Below are 25,356 nucleotides of genomic sequence, written 5' to 3'. Positions count from 1 at the left end.
ACATGTATACATATCTACAGTAGACTCCACTTATTATAATCACTCTTGGACTCACCTATACTAATAATTACAAATTGATAACATTAAGTGTATAAGTAAATTACCATAGACTAAAAAATAGAGTAAATATTAGTTTTATTGAGTAACAAAAACAACTATGCTAAAATAATTATTAAAAAAATTATAATTAACATGATATTCATTTAATATTGTTTGACTATTACCTCTAACAACTAGTTTAATGTCAGCAATTAAAACTATTGTATTGTAAGCGAACAACAATTAATACAATTAAAATTCACAGAAACAGAAGAAACAAACTATAAAATAAATAAGGGTATTTTCATAATTTATCCATTTCACATAACTCTGGAACAACAAATCAGACAATAGAAGTGATCTTTGGCTGTATAACTGATATTTTGGAGTACCTCACTGGATAGAATAATTGTACAATGTCAGGGTGTTATTTTTTTTTCCTCTGGAGAACTGACAAACTCAAGTCGTGTATTTGGGTTTTAACTATTCTTTCATCAGTAAGTGTATGACTGTTAAGAGGAAGGAGGCAGGAGACTAGTCTTCAAATTTTTCTGAGTTACAATTTTTATTTACCAAAGAATTTAAACATCCAACCAACAATAGTCATATATTAAAGTCAAACAAGTGCCAAATTATATCAGGCTATATTACTACAATTATTATTAATTAGATGATAAGTAATTTGGCACTAGAGACAAGCATTAGACACCATCTCTTGCTAACTTTAATAGTTATAATTAAAAATACTGTAATTTAATTAGTGCCAAATTACTTAGTATTTAATCAATAATAATAGTAGTAGTAATACAGCCCAATATAATTTGACAATCATTTAACATCAAAGAATTATATGTATTTTTCTTGCATCACCTGTCCTGCCCAGTGCTTAACATCTCTCTCACACATCAAGAAAGAGAGAGATAGAAAATGCGTGTGAAGTTCTGAAGATAGACTAGCAGTTGATAAATATCAGAGTCCTTCAGTGGTCTCAAAACAGCATTGTTGTTGCACATTTAGTAAGATTGGAAGAACATTGGAATCATGAAGTAGAAGTAACTTTTACCCACTTTCCTCTGGTGATTCAAATTAGGTTTTTCCCCCATCAAAAGATGACTCAGTGGATGATGAAAGGACTTGATCTAATTAGTAAGGATGGAACTCATCTTGCTCACTTGAACTTAACTCTCTGAGTTAGTTCATGGGGAGCAACTAGGACAGACATGACTCTTTTGGAAGCTTGGATGCAACACACTCATGCTATTTCTTCATTTGATTTCTCAAAGATCCTCCCTTCAGACACAACTCACAAACCCTTGTTGGTGGATAGTTGTATTACCTCATTTCAATTGGATTTTCAAACTGTCATCAAAATTTTACAGGGCTGGGAATCATCTGGGAATTTTTTCATCTAAGAATCAACCCCTTTTCCCAGGAATTTTTCTGATCTGTCTTTGTGATTACATTTATTGTTTCAACACAATCAATAGAATCTAACTACCAACAAATTTATATTTTCACAATTCAAAGTTCCATTTGATGAGACATAACTTTTTTCTATTTAATTCTCAAACACTTTGTCACCAAATTTTTGTGTTGTAACAAGGCTGAAATTGTGTTAAAAGGAACAAATTATGAAGATAACTATTTTTATTTTGAAGCATTTCTTCTATTCCTTTAAATTTTAATTGTAAGTTTGTCACCCTTGATATTTTATCAATGATATCAAAAGCAATTCATGTTTTAAAACTGGTTAAGATTGATAGCAATAATTGATACAATTGCATGTTATCGGACATAGGTTGAGACTAAAGGCACAAAAAGAACTTAAAATGTCTAATACAAATAACAATAATCAAATCAGGAGTCACAGTAATGACTCCCCACAAGTAAAAAAGTGACTGATTGACTATATATACAGGAATCAAATTGCTGATTTTGGGGGGTCAATTTCTCCACACCCAAACACCTGAAGTAATTCCAAATACCTCATTTGAAAGAAAACTGTATTTTCAAGTACTGTAGTGTCCAAAATTTCAAGATTTTCTATAAAGCAGTTGCCGAAATATAAACAATTAAAAAGTGCAAAAATCACCAAAAAAGGTGAATTTTCTTCATCATTCAGCACTACAGATGCTTGTAGAAAAGAACTACTGGGTCTAGAATGCTCAAATTTTAAACTTAAGCCTTTCTTGTTATCAGTGAGGTGCTTGCAAAACTTCCAGGTCAATATGGGGGTTTTCCCCATAGAGTTAATTCAGTTTTATGATTTAATTTTACGCTTATAAAGATAAAATTGCATTGAAACAAATTAATTTTATTCAAAATGTTACTCAGAATAACAAAAGCTGAAATATATGCCAATTAAAACTTTTTATACTGATTTTTCTAAATGGCATATCTAGTGTCTGTTAGTGCTTCAAAATTAAAACTGAAAGCATTTGATTGGCAAGTGCATTTGGTCAGCGATGTTTTCAGTTGGCAGTTGCCAAGCCCCATCTGAATTGTACATCATCGGTAGAGTTTCTCAAATAGGATCCCAGTTGTTTTTTTAACATGAGAAATTCTCATCCCAGGAAATCCTGCAAATTTCTTAAAAGTTCCCTTTTTTCTTATTTTGTGTTAAGGTTGAGAAATTTTGCAAATAGAAAGTATAATTAACTCAAACTATCAGAATACATTTGTATTTATTAATTTTAAACCTACTTATTATTTTTTTAAATTTTTGCTAGTTATGGCATGTCACAAATGGTCAATAATCAATATGTAGCTTATTTGTGGCAGGACTCTGAAAATTCTTTACTTGTCAGAACCTGTAATATCTGGAATAATTGTGCTTATACTGTCTTAATTTTTAACCATGCCCAGTAGCTTCAATAACTGCATAACGCCAGGTTATGCAAATTAGGCAAGGATACAAACGAGTATGAAGTCTGCAAGTATGAAGTTTTTCTTCATAAACCTGATTATTAAACACAAACGAACTGCCGAATTATTGGTCTATAAGCTTGATGTTTCTATTAAAGCAGCTGAGGTAGACAAATCAAGAATACTAGAGAGCAAAAGAAGTATTACAATCTCAAAAACACATAACATCTGTCATCTCTTAAATGCATTAAAAACAATTCCACTCATATCAATTGATTTGGAAAGGGCATTCTCAGTAGCAGGAGTTTTCATTACTAAAATAAGAATCAGATTGAGTGATTAGAGTATTGACTATCTTCGCTTTTTAAAATCTTATTATAAAAATTTACAATAATATTTTGTGTTATGTTTTATTTATAAAACGAAAATTACCCTTTAAGTTAGAAGTTTCATCCAAGTTCATTTTTTTAAATTTTCAACTAAATTCAAAGCATTTTTTTGTTGTTGTTGTAGTATGCAGTTTCCAGCAAACTTTAATAAATTTTTTCTATTTGTGAAAATTTCCACATATTTCAAAAGTAATTTTTAATATATATCTTACACATATTATTAATATGATTTTGGAGGTTCATAACGTATTAAATTACTTTAAAAAATGAAAAATAATTATATCATTTGATTTTAAGATACTTTGTATATCTTAAAAATAATTAATTCTATCCATGATCCCAGGAAACAGTTCACTTTTTTCCCAAAATCCTGAGACAAGCAAAAGACCGGGAAATGAGAAACCCTAGTCATCGTCTTATGTCTAGATGTAATGATACAATTATTAAACAAAAAACAATTGGTATCCAAACAAAAACATCTGAGATGTAAAAAAAATTTTGCAAAATAAAAACTTATGACAATTTAGATGACAGTCAAAATTTCTTTAGGAGTTTTCCTTTGGTAAAAATAAGTTTGGCACTTCAAAGTGGTTCTCACAAGATTTTTGCCTTTATTATTCTTTTCTACATTTCACTTGCAAGTGCAAGCTTATCTTTATTCTAATTACAATAAGTGAATTTTTCATAATATATTTTAACTTGTATGATTTGGGCCTGCTAATTTTGATCACTTTAATAATCCTATTTTATATATATTAGTCAGTTAAAGTTTTATTTTTAAGCTATAAAAACATTTATTTTCAATTCAACTTCATGTTTCTTTAATTTTACCATGGATATAAGATTTCTAATCCAATAATAAGATGTTGGAATTTGGGTATAATTTTATTTTCTAATTGTCATACTACCAGCTCACATAGTATTGCTGAGGTGAGACTGTCCATGGGCACCCCTCTTCCCTGTAAGTATACTTTGTTCTCAAACTCAAGGAATGATGTATGAGACATGAGACGCACCAGTTCTAGTATATAATTATGATGTTTTCGTGCATCATCGATGCTGTTAAACAGGAAGTCCCTTATAGCACAAAAATAAGGAGGATCTGTCACATCTCATATCTTATACATCATTCTTTGAATTTGAGAACAAAGTATACTTACAGGGAAGAGGGGTGCCCATGGACAGTCTTACCTCGGCAATACTATGTGAGCTGGTAGTATGACAATTAGAAAACAAAATTCTACCCAAATTTCTAATCCAATATGATAATTTCAACACCCACTGATGATCAAATTCTATGATGAGTATAGTTAGGAAATGCATTTGTACAGAAAGATTTGAATATTTTAATATATAGGGGGCGCTCTGATCGTCAAAGCTGTTGGCGTGAATTTTCTCCACTTCCATACTTTAATTTTTCAAGAAATGAAAAATTTTGAATTATTTTCGAATAAAAGGAATAATATTAAGCTTCTTATTTTATTGTTACTGATTGCTGGAATAGAACCAAATCCTGGTCCCTTACAGAAAACTCCAACAAAGAGGGGAAGGTCATCTACTCGTCAGAAATTGCTGACTAATAGTATCAAACCATTGGAAGCAGATTCAAACCTTATCACTGAATATACTGAACCTAGAAGAGCTGAATCATCATATCAAACAAGTGAGCTAATTAATTTAACTTCCTCACAAGAACAATTACCTGAAGAACAAATAGACATTTCAACAGCAGAATTATGGAATAAGATAGTTGAACTGATAACTAATAGTAATGATAAGTTGGTGAGTCAACTTTCACTTATAAGACAAGAAATTAATATAATTCAAAATGAAATTAAAGAATTTAAAGATCAAATTCAACAAATAAAAATAAGAAATGATAAAATAGAAAATGAATTTACTAAACTAAAACTGGAAAATGAATTAACTCAATATAAACTGGATACTATGACTAACACTATGAATAATAATAAAATTATAATTTATGATTATACAAATCAGCTTAAAAATATTACTAAAAATGAATTAGCAACATTTTTTTTTCTAATACGTTAAAAATAATTTGCAGCGAATCAGAAGATATAGTAAATATATATTCAATACCTAATTCAAATATTCAAATTAAGTGCATAGTATTAAAATCAAACCAACTAAAATAGAATCCTTGCAGCCTTTAATAAATTGAAATATAATAAGAGACTGGGAAATTGGCAAGAAATTAATATGTCAACTGATTTAAATAAAGATTCTCGCAAAAGAAGAAAAAAACTTTTACAATATTATATAGATTTTAAGAAACAAGGATTACAACTAAAACTGCGTGATGACTATCCGATAATTAATCGTCAAAAAATTACATATAGTTATATTCAAGATCAATTAGTATACGCTGATGATTTTTTGAAGTATTCTCTACAGAAAAACCCAATAACATAATTAATTCAGAGTTAGAATGTGAAAAGGATCAACATATTAAAATTTCAAATAATCTTAACTTATATATCACAAACTGGAACTGTTAAGTCTTAATCCACAAAATAAAAACTCAAGATTTCTTTCAACTACTATATAATACTGATATCTTGGGTATAACTGAAACCTGGCTAGTCACACCAGTTAATGAAATTATAAAAAATAGAATGGAATATACAATTATATCTTCTGATGCACAGAAACCAATAGGACCTGGGAGACCGCATGGAGGACTTTGTCTAATATTAAGAAAAAAACATTGGTTCCGTAAAATTTATATAAAAAGCAACTAATTATATTCTAATCTTATTACAAATTAATAATACTGATATGAAACATTTATACAAAAAGTTAATTATTATGGTGGTGGTTTACGTTCCGCCTGACCAGATAGACTTACTAAATGAAATATTCAAAAACCTTGAAAAATGGAAAAATATCTCTCTTTATGTATTGTTGTTTGGTGATTTTAATTCCAGAATTGCACAGATAATAGATTCAGATTATAATGGACCAAATAATCTAATCCACTTTAACCGGAAATCAAAAGATAATAAATATAATAGATTAGGACTTCAATTAATAAAAAATACTCAACAACTGCAATTAATAATTTTAAACGGAAGAATAAAAAATGACTATCCATCTGAATTTACTTGTGTTGCTAATATTGGAAGTTCAGTAATAGACCTTACGATAGTTCTGAATTGCTGTCTGACTTATGTGTAAAAATTCAAGTTTTAAATTACGACCTATCTGATCATTTTCCAGTCATGACTATCTTTGAAATGGCAAATATCCAACCAAATAATAGAAAATTTCAACCCTATCAAATAATAAAATATGATTATCTGAATTTTCAATTGCAAATTAGTGAAAAAATCAAAAATTTACCTAAATTTTTACCAAGAAATGGAATAGAAATATATCATCAATTGAAAAATCTAATAAAAAAATTCATTAATATAAAAAAGATTAATATAAAAACCGATAAATTTAAGAAGCCTTAGTATGACTTTACGTGTTATATATCTAAAATAAAGAAAAATAAAGCCTTAAAACAGGTTAGGAATATGTCAAAGGAAACAAACCTTATAAACTATAAGAAACTTAAGACACTATATCATAACTTGGTAAAATCTAAGAAAAAAAAATATTTTAAAAATCTTGAACATCAACTAATATTAAAAAAAGATAATACTCTGTTTTGGTCAATGGTGCATAAATTGCGTAGACAGGATACTGAAAATCAATCGCAAATTGACTTTTTAACCTGGTCACTATATTATAAAAGAATAACTGCTATAACTAATATAACCATTATAGAGACGCTGAATCTGGAAAATAAAATTTTAGATCCGATAATAACCTATGACGAATTAGAAGCATCAATCAATAAAATGAAAACAAAATCTGCACCAGGTATGGATCTAATTACAGTTAAATTCTTAAAATTATTACCACCATCAGGAAAACGAGCATTGCTTGAATTATTCAATTCATTCTACAATTCAGCAAACTTTCCAGAAAATTGGAATACAGTAAAACTGATAATGATATATAAAAAAGGAGACAGAAAAGATCCAGGAAATTACAGACCAATCGCATTGCTACCAACATTACAAAAATGCTTTACTTCTATACTGGCACTACGATTCCAACAATGGACTGAAGAACTAAACTTAAACTCAAAATTTCAATTCGCATTTATAAAATCAAAAGAAACAGAAATGGCATTATTCTTCTTATTATCAATAATACAAATTTACTTACTAAAAAAACACAGGAAAATATATTCAGCTTTCATCAATATATCAAAAGCCTTTGATTCAGTTCATGTCTCAACTTTGATAAATAAATTGAAAAGATGTGGCTCAGGAAAAAAATTCTCAGATTCAATTGCGAAATTATTTTCAATCTACAGAATCAACATTAGTCACGATAACCAGATATTCCCAGAATTAAACATCAACTGAGGATTACTACAAGGAGAACTGCTATCGCCATATTTGTTTAATTTTTATTTAAATGATATCAATAAATTATTTCTACTTGACACTGAAGGTATTCAAATTTCTGGAAGAACTTACCACTATATATTATATGCAGATGATCTTGTATTACTTGAATCAACAAAAATCGCTTTGCAGCACAAACTAAATATAATAAACAACTATCTAAATTCCCTGTTTTTAACGATCAATATCTCAAAAACCAAATCTTGTTTTGGAAGTTTAACATTATTTCTAAATATAATTATTATATTTAGAAATAATGTTAAACTTCCAAAACAAGAAAAATCATACTATTTAAATAAGCAATCTCTCACCTTGGTAAATGAAATAAAATATTTAGAAATATCATTCAATTGGAATTGGAATTTTCAACCGCACCTGAAAAATCTAACTACAAAAATAAATACTTTGATGGACAATATTATTTATTTATGTGCAACTTTAAAAATGATGAATATAAAACTACAGATGAAACTATTTAATCTTTTGATTATCCCTTCAATATATTATGCGAGCCCTATTTGGGCATTACACTTATTATACAATTTAGAAAAATTCCATGTTATTTACTTACAAAAATTATATAAAATAGAAAGAACAGTTCCTGGTTATGCAATTCGTGCTGAAACTAACAGATTCCAACTATTTCCATTTTATTTAAATAGACTGATTAAATTCTATTATAGATTAAAACAGTCAAATGAGATAATATAAGGTTCTTACATCAAATAATGCTAAATCAAAATTTTAACTCAGATAACAATAAAAATCTATGGCAATATAAATTCAATAAATTATTACAATGTTTTGGTGTATCAAACAAATTATTTGATAGTTCAGAAACAAATTGGCAATATGGATCAAATCTCTAATGATCGAATCAGCATTTTCTCAATCAATAATAATGGATCAAAACTTATTATATCAGTCTGTATACCATCTATGGTACATCAACATTTTAAACATCCCATCTATTTCGAACATCATAACAGCTAATATCAATATGAATATAAAAAGATTATTAATTCAATTAAGACTAAATAAATATTTATTGTTTATCAATAATACTTATTTTGATTTTACTAAGGACAGATGTTATTGGTGTAAATCAAGTGACTATTCTCTGAACCATATACTAAGAGACTGTGAAGGACTAAAGAAATATCATCAAAAATATGAAATTATAGAAGTAATATCTACAAAGCAAAATCAAGACTAAATTAAACAATCTTATGTTAAATCAAATGTATAAAATTAATGGTTTTTTTAATCAAATTGCCAGAGAACTAAAAAATATGTAATAAATTAATAAAAAAAAAAATTGTTTTTACTAATTATGTTACTTAAAGTAAAATATTTAAAAAGGAAAATAATGATAAAATTTAATACTAAACGTTTATTTAATGTTATTAGTGATCTTGAATGTGATGTATATCAAACGATGAAAAATTAACAAATGTATAATAACATATTATTGGAAAATACCCCCCTGTAACAAGGCTTAGCCTTAATGCAAATAAAAATATTTGATATTTTAATATATAAATACTTATGTATTCAAAATTTTTAAAAAGTGATTTTCAAACATCATCGTTCTGACACTTGACTTTGGAAATTCGGTTTCATTAAAAATCCTGAGGCAGGCCTTGGTGAAGGCCGAAAATGTTCAAGTTTTCATTGAAGTGCTGTTACTGGATAAAAGGTTTTGTTTGTATTTAATTAATTACCCAGTAATTTGTGAAGAATAAAGCATAAATTGTAACTATGTAGTTACAATTTATGCTTTTTTCCTATATTTTCTGCTATATTCCATTTTACATTGAATATAGTTAATGTTTTTCATAATTTTTCTTTAAACCATAATAAAAAAATTCTATACATACAGAAATCAAAGTGTCAAATACTGTCAGATTTTTCTAATTATTTTTAGGCTAGAGTTTAATTAATTTAATATGCAATATGTTGTATTGATAGATAATAACTTATAAATATTTAAATTACATACTGAATTTATTACTTCTAAGTAAAAAATAATCCAGAATAGAATCCAGCAGTATTTTTATATCTATAGTTATTGTTGTATTTATGTTCATAATGAAAATTTTTGATTTTAAAATTCTTCCTATCAAATAATTAGAGTTACAAACAGGACTGTGGAATCACAGTCGTGAAATTTTGGTGTTTTAGTCGAAGTTGGAGTCAGAGTCGTCAAAAAAACCGCCAACTCTGACTCCTTTTTACTTCCCAACTTGTTATGTATATAAAATGGAAAAATATTGGAATGATTCCAATACTTTTCTGTTCAATCATGCCAATTTGACCATCCAAGTTTTTTGCAAATCTGCATGTTTGGAGACCTCCCAAATCCCCCAAAAAGTCAATAAAAGAGGAAAAATTTGCGTGCTTGTGTGTGTTGGCATCTAATTTGTTTAATTTCTTTATTTTCTGTTCTGAGATAAATAATATCTCAGAATGGGTAAAGTTTAAAAAGTAAGCTTTTTGTCATTTTATAATAGTACAGTGAAACCCGTTAAGATGTTCTCGCCTAGAATGTTAGAATGTATATGTCAGCAGATTTAGTTCAACCACTTTGATGCTTAATAATTCCTGTGTTAAACCATCTGACTCCAGTTTAAAAACCACAAATGACTGTCAAATATTAATATTTGCCAGATGTTGTGTTGCTTTAACTGAGTTTTATTAGTGGCTATTAGCATAGTCTGTAAATGTAAATTTTAACACTGAAGTGTCAATAATGTAATAAAAAATTGTTTTTGAACTCATTTAAAATGGAACATTTGAAAGTGCATGTATGCCATATCATGTTGTACATGCTGTGTTGTGGGAGTTTAAACTCGGCAATAATGCTACAGAAACAGCAAAAAAGATTTGCAATGTCAATGGTCAATGGCAGCAATGTCCACCATATTCACCAGACACCATATTCACCATCAACAGATTTCCATCTTTTCCAGACACTGTAGAAGACTTTACAAGGGCAATGCTTCCAAAATGATGACCAAGTTCAGGAGTTTTTTGATTCAAAACCACCAGAATGTTATGCGAGGGGAACTGACAAGTTGCCCGAAAAATGGCAAGAAGTCATTAATAATGATGGTAATATGTATTAGATTAAAGTCTATTGTACATTTTATTGGCAAATAAATTTCACTTTAGAAAACAGAACTTATTTATGACTCAACCCAATATTAATACAATATTTCTGAAAATTTTCTCATTTATTTAGTCATAATAAATGAAAAATTTGTCCATATTTAATTTTTTAAAAATGCATTATTAATGTGAAAATTTTCTTTCTCATCAAATTAGTAAAAACAGTTTTAGTTAATTAATAAATAAGTGAAAATTAGTTTGCAATTTATGCTAAGAACATGCTGACGAAAAATTGAAAGTTAACTTCTTAATCAAGTAATTAAGACAACAATCAGCCAAAGTATAGCAGTTAAAATTAAAACTAAAAACAGGTTTTTTGCTATTTTTTGTCAATAAATTATTTAAATAAATATTTTACAGATTCTAGTAGAATCTGTAAAACTTTATTGACAGAAATGACATCATTCAGCAGCATACTGTGGTAATGAAAATGCTGTCATTTTCATTACCACAGTATGATGCAGTTTGATGTTTCCATGTAGTGCAAATTCAGGAAGAATGGACAATATACTAGTTCACATTAAACAAACCTGCAGATTTCATTGCTGATGCATCACCATTTTAGATTTAAATCTTTATTTGAGGGATGTTCTTTCCAAATGACAAACTATTATTGCTCATTAATTTGACTAGCATTATATAACTGAAAGAGGATTTTTGCATGTAGCCACAACATAAGCCAACCATATTAAATTTGGTGTTTGATGAAATGTCAATTGTAAATGCACTTTCACATTGGTCATTAATACTTATTTTTTCTGCTTACTGCTGCTGAATCTAACTTTTACTCCAAAACATGTTAACATTCTCCTTTATTGTCCAATCTGACATCACGATAGCAAGAAAGCAATTATGTCAGTTTTGCAATATGCTTACATCAGATTCCATAACAGTGTGAACCAGTCATTTTTAAGACAACTAGCCTCTATCTCTAGAACATATATACAAAAATTTTTAACACAAGATTTCTGAAAACAAAAAAAAAAAATGCTTAAATATTGAACTGTCTAATTATAAAATTGTAAAAAGGACTTACAGTGAAACTTTGTTTATAGTAAAAAATGTTTTATAATTTGAATAACAGTTATATTTTAATATACTCCAAACCAATAACTACCTACAATTTTTCTTTCTTACAACCCAGTGTGGTAAGAAAGCACATTAATTAAGTTATATTTTAAATATTTTTTATGTTATATTAAAATTTAAAAATAATCAAATGTCTATTACTGATTAAAAAATTACAATTATATTAAAAAATTAAATATTAAAATATATGCAAAATTATTATGAAAATTAGTTTTTGTCAGCACATACACATATTATTATTTTGACTTCATGAATTTATTTGTCTTTGAATGACTTTATTTGTCTTTCTTTTCTTTATAATACAGTAAAACCTGTCTACGGCGACCACCCACAGTTCCTTCAAAAAGTGGTCTTTTAGACAGGTGGTCGTCCAATACAGGTGGTGCTGTAATACCGTATTTCTGTACGTATTTTGCGCACTTTTTAGCCATTTCTACTAAGCAAAACTCGAGGTGAGCAAAAATAGGCAAATTTTTTCAACGATAGGGCTATATTGGTATTGTATTTTATTCTTATCGGATAACCTGATTTACAGGAGTTGTCATGATATTATAAGACAGATTTAACACTAATATTTTAAAGATTAATACAATAGTCGCATTATCTCGATTATAATGCACACTTTCTTTTTTCCGACTTAATTAATTCGACTCGGTTCTTTTCGTTCGCTCCTCAGTTACGTGTATTACGTCATCAATATACAAGCGCGTCCTATCTCTCCATCACTTTGCTTTTGGTTTTCGTTAGTTTAATCTTATTTTAACTTTAAAAATACTGTATTTTTTAATATTTAATATTTTCTTAATTAATTAAGTACAATAAGAAAAATTATTAATTAATAATAAAACGATTTTATTATTTTTTCTCATTATACGATTTCATTACAATCGCGGAATCGAAAAAGGAAGTAAAACTGATTTTTGCATTAATGCGTTTATTGTTTTTTGAATATTTTGCCTGCGAAAATTACTTGGATATTATTTTTCTAAAAATATCGTGGAAATAAGGTAGGTTGATACAGAAACTATTTATCGCACGTGTACTGTATATGAGCTTCAAAATAAATAAATAAAAATAGATTTTATCAAACGATGAGATCAGCCGATTAATTGTATCGTGTACAATATTTTACACCCCCAAGGAAAATACTGTAGGTCTAGGGTAAAATAAATTTTGTTTTCCCACAGTTAAACTTCGCCGCTAATTGCTGTTGTGATAACTTTAATACGATCTTCTAACGACAGCACTTTGCATTTCGGACATTTTCCAACATACTGAAATGAATTTTCTTTGTTGCTAGACTAATTTATTAATTAACACCTGCACCTAATTTCGAGGGTGGGAGAAGTGCCCGGGATGGGTTTGAACGAGAGTTTAGACTAATTCATTACATTAGGAGGTGGAAACTTTGTTGAAATGGGTTTGAACAATAGTTTAGACCAAATACATTCACAAAAGTGGTCGCTTATTACAGGTGTTGTATGTTGTTTCGGACCAAAAATCGATGCCCACGGTCGCGTTACACAGGTGGTCGTTTAATACAGGTAGCTTATACGAAGACTCTATGGATAAACTATTCCGTGCCAGAAATTTTTGCCCGTTTTGGCAGGTGCCCGTCGAATGCAGGTGGTCGCCTAAGCAGTTTTCACTGTATATCTTTTGGCCTCTTCATATATGATAAACATTTGTGAAGTTTATACCCTTGTGCTAGACTGATTTAAGGTTTGGAAGGTGTTTATGTTTAATTATTGTCCAGTTCTGTAGAAAATTTAATTTTGTAATTTATGATACCAAATCCAAACCTATAGATTGTTTTTAACGAGCTTTTAACCTTGTGTTCAATACATACATTTCCTCAACCACTCCAAGCATCCTTTTTCTTATTTTTTGATTATTTTGAATTTAATCTCAATATACATTATAAAATGATAGTAATCTTACCATCATTTTATAATTGCATTTGGACATTACTGTAGAGAAGTTTCTATACTTAAAAATGCTTTAATAAATTTGTTAGAATCTATGCTCTTAGCTGATTGTTGTCTCAATTATCTACAAAAATGTTTTCAAAACCCCAAAAGCAAAGCATTATGTACTTATAAGAATAACTTTACATTAGTAATATAAAACTGATTAAGAGATGTTATTTTTACAAAGAATTTTTTAAAAATTTTTTGTAAATGTAAATTCGTCTTTGCTAATTATTTAAAAATTTATTTTAAAAAGATCTGTTAAATCTTAAATTCTAATATGAAAAAGTCATTAAAAATGCCAAATACCTAAAACACTCAATGTTCATGTATCTCAATCTTTTAAATATTTTTTACTTACTCTGGTTCCAAATTTCTGCCCTTTCTCTTTTACTTCTCCTCGTTCTTCTCTTGAGAATTTCTGTTGAATTCTTTGTTTCAAAATGTGATTTTTATTATTTTTATTTTCTGTGTAGTCCAGGATTACATCATCCACTTCATTATCATTTTCCCCATTTTCAATACAATTATTTTCAGTATTGTTTTCTATATGTATTGTTATAGGAGAAGGTACCGAACAAGCTTCATCAATTTCATCATCTTGTTTTCTAATTTGTGATCTGTTTGCATTATTTTCCATGTCACTATTCCCAGATCCAGAACTGTTATTACCACTTCCACTTTGGACCACAATATTAGGAACTAGAAAAATTTTTTTATCATAAGTCGGGAATTAACAAATAGAACATAATTAATTTATATTTAATAATAATTATCAATCTAAGCATATTCATTAATACCATTTAACATCACATACAGGAGCACCATATAATGGGGCACATTATATGGGTTGCCCCTCTTCGTCAATGGGTTGCCCTTTACTTAAATATTACAATAATTTAAAAATACTACAATACTACAATAATTTAAAAATAAAATAAAACCTTAGAGCTCCCTTTCATTTTATTTTTAAATCAGTTACTCATTTTTATCACAGAAAACTTTTTACTGATAACAAAAGTGAAATTAAAATATTGGTTATTACCCAAAAATTTTTTCTAGCAAGTGATGATTGTTCAATCAAGTACAGAGTACATATTTGATTAATGTAATTTTGATATACATGGTAGCATTGAGGAATTAATTAACTACATTACATTAATTAAAGGATACTTTTACATATATATATATATATATATACAGGATTGCTATATATATATAATAATAGGATTGCTAGATTCAGTTAAAAATTGAGAATATATCACTACTTTGGAAGAAAACTGGCACAACTCAAAATTACTAGTTTTGAGAAAATTCCATGCAAATATTTAAGCAAAGTTTAATTGAATATCACTTATCTCCTACATAACTGCTCACTAGTGGCTAAATATGCAAGTTACTTTTGTGACACTCTTCCTCATAAAAATTTACTACATTTCATTTTGATTATGACATAATTGAAAAATCGCACTTTTTTGAGTTATGCCAGTTTTCTTCTAAAGTAGCGATAGGGGTCCTTTTTACGGCTTGTGCCCCACCTCTTTCTATAGTCTGCAAGCACCACTGATCATATACCATTGATGATTGAACATGTACAAATGATTGAAGATCATTAATATCAAATGACAATCAATTAATTAAGTTTTCTTTTCAATGATATATCTTAGGCTTTAGTTTGTCTACTATCTTTTATTACATATATTCTCAATTTTTAACTGAATCTAGCAATCCTATTATTTTTGTAACAATTTTTTGTTAGTAAATATGATCTATTGAAACTTCACTATTGTACTCAAAGTCAGGTATGAAAGGATGAGAAATAACAACACATATCCAGCCATAAAATAAAATGCCAAATATAGCAATAAATGAATGCAAAGACATGGGCATTCACAAGCAATAAACAGAAATGGTATGTGTATGTATATACAGTAGAGCGTCATTTATCCGAATCAATTGGGGACTGGGGTTGTTCGGATAACTTATTTTTCGTATAACCGATTATGTACGAAAAAATATATTAACCTATCCCATGTTAAAATTTTTCTCCGCGTTGAATTTTCATCGATGTTAAGCCTAAAGTAAACTTTTTAAAATAATAATTGTGGCTATTGTATCGTTAAAAATTATTTCATTATTTTTTACAAACAAAATAAATATATTGAAAAATATAAAAACAAAAAAAATTATACTTTAGAAGTTAATCCAGTATCAAAAGCGTTTGATTCAGCACAACACAAGTCCCGACATACAGTCCTTAGAAAAACACTACACAAAAGTGCCAGTGCTGCCAGCTAAAACACACACACCAACAAAAAAAAAATATATTGGAGTAGCCGAAGACATAGCCAAAGACTGCAGTGCCACAGCACTAGCAGAAATTTAAATTTGCCAACTGGAACCGACGTTTCGGTTGACCAGCTTTCAGATAAATGACACTTTACTGTATATATACATATAAATATTTAACTCTTTCCGCCCTGTGGGCACTAAGAAGGCCTCTTTTAGTAAGCCCACAATGGGATGACTGGGTGGTGAGGGTCAGGCCCAACGTTCATTCATTCATTCATTAGTTTAATTGTACATTTAAAACAAGGTACAAAGTCCTGCCCCGCAGTGAGCATTACAGGAGCATATCCGTTACATAGTTCCACCAAGTTACAGTATGCACTAATAAACAAAATAAAAAAAATAAAATAAACAAAACAAGAAAAATAAAAAATGAATAAATAAAAACACAATGACAATAAAAGACCCGAACAAAATATGCAGCAGCATGCTGCAGCATATAACAGATTACTTATCTGCAGGAATATTTTCACAAAAGAAGGTCGCAGTAAATACAATAATTCAGACAATAAGTGTTTAACAGCAGTTATCCTGTGCAGAAAATTTGTAAGACAAAGATTTGAGAATCCCATAAGTCCATATATAATATGCATACAAGTCAAAAAAACAAAGTCCACACAGCTAGTAATTGTAAGTATCAATTCCAACACTTTAAACCCATAAACAGAGGGAAGATGATGAATCTTACATATTTCTTACAGTCAGCAAACACAAATGTATATAGAGAAGTGATGATCTGCTTGTATCAGTTGTGCTAAGAAGCAGAGGTAGCACTATGAATTCCTCAAACAATTACTGTAGCACATTTAGGCTTTTCACTTTTCTTTGTACATGTCTTAAACAAATGATCATCACCTCAATGGCTACAAACTTTCTTCGGTGATGGGCAACTTGCCGCCAAATGTCCAAAAGCAAGACATTTGTAGCATTGTCGTACAGGAAAAAAATCATAAGCATTGCACGTTTTCCACTGAACATAAAGATATCCTTATTTTTTAATCATTGTCCTAACCTCTGGTGACATCTCTTACATCCATGATAAAAACTCGTCATTTCTCTGTTTGATTGAAAATCAAATGTTTAAACCTTTTTAAACTCCTCCATCATGTACTTCCCGTGAAATAAAATTCTGTTCAAGCAGGTATTCTAATAGGTCCTCTTTGGTGATTGAGTTGGGGACTGAAGTCACTTTCATAAGAGGAAGGTACCGTCTTGCATTTCGTGCCTTTAATCCTTCTATTTTGTCTAATTGTTCCTGAAAGTATTCAGCCTCCTCTCTGATAAGAAAATCAACAGCAATTCCATCCTTGTTAATTTTACAAATACACTTGATAGGCATCTTATGCAATCTTTGATCAAAAGAATTAGTGAGCAGTGTCTTAGTCTTTTCCGATGTGTTCTCTTTATTATCATTGTAAACCAGAACAGTGTATTTTTTCAGACTGTGTATTCTTCAAAGAATTAAGATTGCGTTGTAAAATATCTCTGTATGTCAGAGCAGTAGTCCCTTGAGAACCTTCCACCCCTAAAAGTGGAGGTTTCTCGAAGTCACAAATAGTCTGTTTCACTTCCTGAATAGCCTCTAAATTTTTTTCACTCTGAGCAACAAGCAGCTGTTTGACATCCTCTTTCGTTGCCAACAAATCAAATTTCTAAAGCAGGAAATCTGATATGGTATTTTTCCTAATTACTTCTTCGGTGCTCTTCACTAAGGTAATAATTTTATCTGTAATAAATCTAATATGTTCCTCAGTACCCAATCGCCCTTTTGGGTTATTACGGAAATATCTCTTTAAATCCTGAATGGCTTCCTCAGATTCCTCCAGAAATTCTTCAATAGTGCCAATCGCCATCACTGAGGATAATAACTTTTAAAATTAATAATTTCTAAAAAAATTAATAATATGAAGAAAGAACATACAACTTCCGGTAAAAATTCTGGAATCTTCTATGGTAAACATCATTGACCGTTACTATGGCGACAGTCATTGTAGAAGAATGTTGAAAATTTTTAAAAATAGTAGAATTAGGATATTTTAAAATCTATTGTACTAATGAGCTTCAAATTAACAGGATAATTTTCATTTGGTATTCTCTAAGAAATGGCCAAATATTGTTCAAAGATAACAAGCCAGAAGCCTGTACAATCTGTCAAATATAGACCAGAAGTGAACGATAAATCCTTAAATCTTGATCCAAGGACCACAAATTTAATACATGTATTCACGTTATAGATGTGAGTAATCATCCATATCATAGATGCAAGTAATCATCCAGTTAATCGGTGCTGAGAATCTGGTAAATCAAGACCAAATATTCACAATTTTCAAAAATGAATAACTTTGCAAAAAAATGTTCTAGGTTGAAAAACTTAACAGATTCTTAATCCACACAGAAAATGCTATCCAGAAATATATAACACTTGGAGCTTAAAGTAAAAATTTCAATAAAAACTCAATCCGAAAACAGAACAAAATTTTCCTGCATCCATTGACAAGCCGTTTAGCGCCCTCTCGCACGACACATCCAAATGGACCACACCCCGAAAAATTCCTGGGAATTTATCAACCCATCCGGATTTGAACCCAGGTCCCCCAGAGCAGTAGGCTGCCATCTTGACCACTCGGCCATCTGGCCATCAAAAAAGTGGTGTCTATTATATAAACGCAATATTATGGATATTTAACAAGTAGTAGTGCTAAATTAATCAAAATGATAGAGAGAGTAAAAATAAATATTGTCTGCCTACAAGAGAAAATAAAGAGGAGGAAGACAAGAAAAGAAAGAAGAATAATATAAATTATACTATGTTTTTTCACTTCTTAAGATCACCCCAATATTATTTCTGCTATAAAAACTATTTTGTACAGGATGGTTCTAATAGCAATAATAATATTTGGATGGTTTCAAATAAGTGGAAAAAATGTATCTTGGCAATAATCCACTAAAAACAAGATTCAGCACAGAAAATAAATGAGTTCTGGAAATTAATAGATGATATGCTACAAATCAAATTTAATGAAAAGTTTATTGTGTTAATTTATTGTGTCCAAGGGTCTTTTTATTGGACACACAGCTCAACTGATTTTACCAATTACCTAGATAACTAATCTAGTCAACTAACATGATAAAATAATGAGTAAGAATAAAAATATTCAAATTGTAAAGCTCCATTCTCACTACTAACTATTGATATTCAACTTTCAAAAGAATGCAATGTACTGTACAAAGAGGAAGAATGTGAGGAAGTATTGTAACTGGCAAATAATTTCCTATTAGCAATATCCCATCATCTTAGCATTCCAGGATACAAATATGCTAATTTGTTTTACACAAAAAAATGTTATACCAATTTGTTTTCTGCAAAAGAGATAGTCTACATTTTTGAAAATCATAATCATGTAAAAACTTTATTTGTTTTCTGTTTGTTTTCTATTTCAATTTTACTGCAAGTAGAAACTATATTTTTCCGTTATGATTCTGTGCTTGGAAACAAAAATTCTTCCTTAATAGTTTTCTGCAGTATTTTCCTGCAAATGAGTAAGCTTTATCATCAATGTATATATCAATATATTCATATTAAATATAATCAGATGAACAACACTTATCAAGAATGAAAGGTTGGAACTCTTAAAATTTTGGAAAGTATAGAAGCTAAATCAAATCTTATTGATTTTTAGCTTGTTAAAACTTTTATAACATGTGGAAACCTAATTGATGGTCTTTCACTTGAAGAGAGCCACTAAAGTGGCCAAAAACATTTTTCTCCAAAACATAGCTGCTGGAAGAAGAGTGAGAAGAATAAGGTAATTGAACAAGATTCATCTATCCAGAAAAAGTTATTTACTGTAAGCATTTTTTATTACGTTAAATGATCTTCATCAGATTACACAGCAAGATTATTACAATTGTCAATAGAATATAAATGGCAGAACTTTATACAAATTAAAAACCTGAACTTTACAAATTTTAAACAAATATTAAAACAAAAGTTTTTAAGCAACATTTTTAGAACATAGTGTTTAATTTAAAACAAACCATTTTACAACACAGTATAAAGTAAAAACAAAACTCAAAACTAAAATGCATATCTATCTTACAAAACTATTGTTAGTAAATATAAAAGTATTTAACAGTACAAACAACACTTCATTGGGCCTCCTCTGTCTGCAAGATTTCTAATGGCCAAGCATCATCTACTTCCATTCTAGCAAAGATATTCAATGTAAAATCAGGCAAGTTTCCTTGTCACTATCAAACAACTGTTAGATGTGGCTGATCTCATAAGGGAAAAAAATGCATCTTTTTCAGTACTTTCCATACATTAGCATACAGTATCATGGCAGTTGACTGTGCTGCAATACATTGTTGGAACCTGTTACAGTCCATGGCCCATTGAGCATTTCTCAAAAGTCATGACATCCTCTTCTACTAATTGTACAGTAATAGGTTTGCACCCACATCCTGGTTGTACTGTACATGCAGGTATCCAGTTTATTCAAATCAGCAAATATTCTTCTGAGAGCACATGGTGTTATAAGTTGTCAGTGATTTTTCTTAATGTGTCAAAACTCTCAAAATGCACTTGTAACATTGCCATTGCTTTCATAAAACAACTTCACAAGAAAAGTGCGTTCCATCAAGGTCGTCACCATGATGGTGACGACCTTGATGGTGACCTTGATGGCTGATCTGCCATAATACAAATAGCATTCCACCACCATGGACAGTTTTATATCCAGAAATCATCCATAACACACATGAATAATGCATATGATGTATTTTTTGCCACTTTCAAGTGCCATATATTCCATAGTGGAAAGTTTTGGAACTAAATTTTTTCTCCACAGACCTCTCTCTCCCTCCACACAGCATAGATTAGGAATACTTTAACTATTATCACCATATATTTTAAACTTTTTTTACAAGACAATTATAGCTGTAAGTTAATCCCAAAATAACTCATATTAAAAAAACAAAAAATAGTATACAAAACAATTTTATGAAATTACAGTAGATCCCCCTATAAGACGGTAGATATGTTCCGTTCTTTATGAATCCGATTTTGTAGGAATCATAGCCCAACACTTGTGAAGTTTAGGGACTACAGCTGTTTGAAAGGTTTTCTTCTATAAAATTAATCGATTCTAGACTAATTTGACTCAACATTTCCAAAATACGTATATTTTTTTTGGAAATAATCCATATAAACTATGCTATAAACAAAAAATTGTAGGATTACTTACCGAGTGTGCACCATTTGACATCGCCATTGCTCAAGCTTGTTTTTGTCGCGGAACAACTCAGCAAACCGCGGCCACGATTTCTGATGTTATTTTTCTGCGAAAACTTCGCTGAACTTTGGAGACATCATTAATATAAATAATTTTTATCGCCGTTGAATAAGAAATGTTTCTTTCACAAGAAATGTATAAAATTACAGTACTGTATTAGACTTACGGTACCTAATTTACATACTGTACAGACAATAGTTCGCCTAAATTCTCCGTAGCGTGGCGCCAGGCGGAGGAAAGCATATATATAATTATAATAAAGTTACAATAAATTAAGTTAATATATAATTATATATACAGTACCTAATTTATATATAATTAATATATAATTATATGTACAGTACCTAATTTATATATAATTATATGTACAGACGAAACTAAACTCAATTTACTCGCCTAAACGTCCGTAGCGTGGCGCTACGGACGGTGGGAAAGTAGTTCGGCTGCCCAATGACGTTTTACGTAATTATAAAAGTTTTTTTACCATTGTGTACGGATACCGTCACAATTTTTTTGCCGTCTTATAGGAATTGTAATTATAGGAACCAGTCTTATAGGGGGATCTACTGTATTCATTACAGAGAAAAAAAAACAGAATATTACAAACTAAAATTCAAATAACCAAAGATTGCTAGATTTTTTCTGTGCTTTTTTTTTTGTTAGAAATCTTATTAACAATGCAATCTGGCCAAAAATAGACATTCTTGACATCAACTAGACATTTCAATATTTGGAATGTAATGAAGATACACATAGTTATGTTGAGAGTTTTAAGCTCTAAGCTAATGTTTTCTTTAAAAATTTCTAAAATTAATGCTAAGTATTAAAATATGTAAATTGACAACAATTATTTCTAGAAAAACAGTATCATTAACTGAACAAATTTCTAGCATAAAATTGTGGATTAAACAATCAGGTTATTTAAGTCCCTGTAACCAATTTTCTATAACTTTAAAAATTTAACACATAATGAGTGCAAAATTATTTGGCTTTAACTAAAAATTGGGTTTGTGAATTGATGTTTATGCACAACCTGTAGCCCAGGGGCCACATACAGCACCCTTTCAATGATTATGCGGCCCACAGAAGATACAGGCCAAATCCCTTCTTTCAAGTGTCTATGGATTACTGCCTCCGTTGCGATATGGGTCCTTTTACTTTAATGCAGTGAAATAAACCCTTCTTATGTTAAGTCTATGGAGAACCTTTTCCACTTGACTGAACAATAAAATTATTACTTACACTCCTTTTAAGCTCAGATTGGCACTTTCTGGCTTGAAAGGCTTGGCTTTATCCAATAAAAGTAACCAAGAATAAGATGCCTGAAAAAATTGCCATGAAAACTATGCCCCTTCAACTATACCAATCAGAATCTAAAATGTACACAAATACTAAAAAAAAATCACTATTTTCACTTATTTTTATGTTATTTGACACTATTTAGATGAATAAGCAAGTTTTTCGAAGCATAAAATTAAAAATTTTCCACCAAAATAGAAACTTCCAGTTAACACCAGAAATGACATTCTAACATCACTTATTCTATTTGATTCTTCTAACAATCGTTATAATATTATGTATTAGACTTAAAATATTTGATATCTAAACCAGAAAGTGTGTTAGCTAGAAATAGAGGAACTTCAACCACTGCCATTTCTCACATCAGGGAAAGTCATAAAACAGTTGGGTGCTAATGACTTTGTGAAAAAGTTCTATACTGAGAAACTTCCAACTTGTTTGGGAGAGGAAAAACTTATCTAGCTTACAGATAAAAAGAAAATCCATTCAATTTGATACAAATTTTTTTTGCCTAGTATATAGCGAAGTGAGTTTCGCAGGAAAAATTTTACAGCTAAATGTTTCAGATAAAACATTAATGGCTTTATTAAATAGTCAATCAACATAAAAATTAGAAAAATTAGAGTTAAAAAAAAAAACAGAAAATATAGCTACTTTAATTCGTTTGTTTACAAGCACACTTCAATGAAAGAGCTCCAGTGAGTAAACAACCAATCATTTACAATGTCTCTCCATAGACTAACAATAGAAAAAAATTTTTCACATCAAAATTTTTAATTATTACATTGGACCAAAAAAATTAATAGTTGAAATAGAGTCATATGACTAAAAGGAAGCCGACTGCACTAAAAAGTTTTGGATTTAATAATTTTTTCAAATCGTGTCAATCCATAAACTTCCCGTGATTGTGAACACACTGCCGGTGACTAAAGTAATTAGACTCCTTGTGTCAACAAAAAGTGTTGTAAAATGGTCCAGCCCCCTGGTCAGTAAACTTAATCCTAACCTGGCCCTTCTTCAGAAAAGGTTGTGCATCCCTGTATATAAGAAATTTAACAATTGAAAAATTCAAATTACAAGTTAAACTAAAATATTTCTACATTTTTGTTAAAAATACAGTGACCTCGCAGTTATACGACTCTAAAGAAACCAATGATAAAAGTGAGAGAGTTGTAAAAAAGAGATATTGACCAAGTTGAATGAAAAATGTTAAAAATATAACTAATGATCTTACCACTTGTTTTATCTAAACATATAGCCTGCAGCTATTCTCATTCTAAAAACAGATATTATGTCCAGTATGATAATCCTATCTGCTTTATCTTCCTGTGAGGTTTCAGAGTGCTAAAAGTCAGAATGAATAAGAAGTGCCCATTCATATGTGGGTGTGATAGACACAGAGTCAGATTCAACAGTTACAAAAATATCTCCCGATTTATTTATACATAAAAATGTGGCTTATAACAATACTATTATAGTTGAATTCCTACAGATTCTTTGATCCTCTCATTGAAGTTGAGAAATCCAGTAGAGGTATTTCTGTGTTAACTATCCTGGAGTAATGCAGCCAGCAGTCCACAGACGAGTGAAATCCTTTGTTTAACAGACTGAAGATTGAAATAAAGAAAGTCACCAACCAAAGTGCAGCACCAGTGAATTTGAAGGACAACATCCAGAAAAGTCTGGGAAGACTTGGAGAAACCAGAGAACACTTGGAAAGATGTGGAGAGATCTGGAATGACAGAGAGAGAGAGAGAGAGAGAGAGATCTGCCCTTGAATTTAAAGTTTTTGATTAATTTCGATCCCTAATCAACCATCCTGATTGATCATTTCTCCTAATCTCACTTTCTAAATGGTTGTCACTTGTTAGGTAGTGTAACGAGATCCAAACTGAGATTGCGAGATGAGTCAACTTCAACATTTAATTTGATTCCAACCAAAGGTACTTTATCTTAAGACTTACATTGTCTACTTTCTTTTTGTCTATTTTCTAAGAAACATCTTACTTTTTTTTTACATTTATCATCATTAATATTTTCTCCTTTTATGGGCATAAAACTTATTGTTTACATTATTAATGAATTTTATTAGTTTTTCTTAATATTTGTGTGATTCCAAGACATTTCCAGAACCTCACATTCCTAGGCACCTGTTTGGTCTATGTCAAAGTGACCCACTCTATAGACCCCAAGTGCAAGTTACTTGCATGCCACAAGTTACTTGCAGCAAATATTTATCTAACACATAGGAGAAACATCAATAGGGTTTCTTCTCTAATTGAATCCTTACCAAAGAAAAAAAAAAAGAAAGGGTTTCTTGGTATAGAAGTAAAAGTTTTCAATTTCAACTTACCAAGTAAAAGTTTTCAATTTCAAGTAAAAGTTTTCAATTTCAACTTAC

At 29.7% G+C, this 25,356-nt stretch overlaps 1 protein-coding gene across 1 annotated transcript in view; it reads right to left on the bottom strand.

Annotated features, from left to right (window-relative positions):
• Window positions 1-25,356, bottom strand: part of LOC111630887 (cAMP-regulated phosphoprotein 21-like) — a 96,419-nt gene that overhangs the window by 46,104 nt on the left and 24,959 nt on the right. Inside the window, exon 3 of the mRNA XM_023375046.1 lies at window positions 14,375-14,715. Coding sequence (XP_023230814.1) covers window positions 14,375-14,715 — 341 coding nt within the window. The remainder of the gene's footprint in view (window positions 1-14,374; window positions 14,716-25,356) is intronic.

Source organism: Centruroides sculpturatus, unplaced genomic scaffold (genome assembly GCF_000671375.1).
Source record: "Centruroides sculpturatus isolate CEXI.00-Female unplaced genomic scaffold, Cexi_2.0 scaffold347, whole genome shotgun sequence".
In the NCBI taxonomy this organism is placed as follows: domain Eukaryota; kingdom Metazoa; phylum Arthropoda; class Arachnida; order Scorpiones; family Buthidae; genus Centruroides; species Centruroides sculpturatus.
Note: the sequence above shows the minus strand (reverse complement) of the source record. Positions and strands in the feature narration are given on the sequence as shown.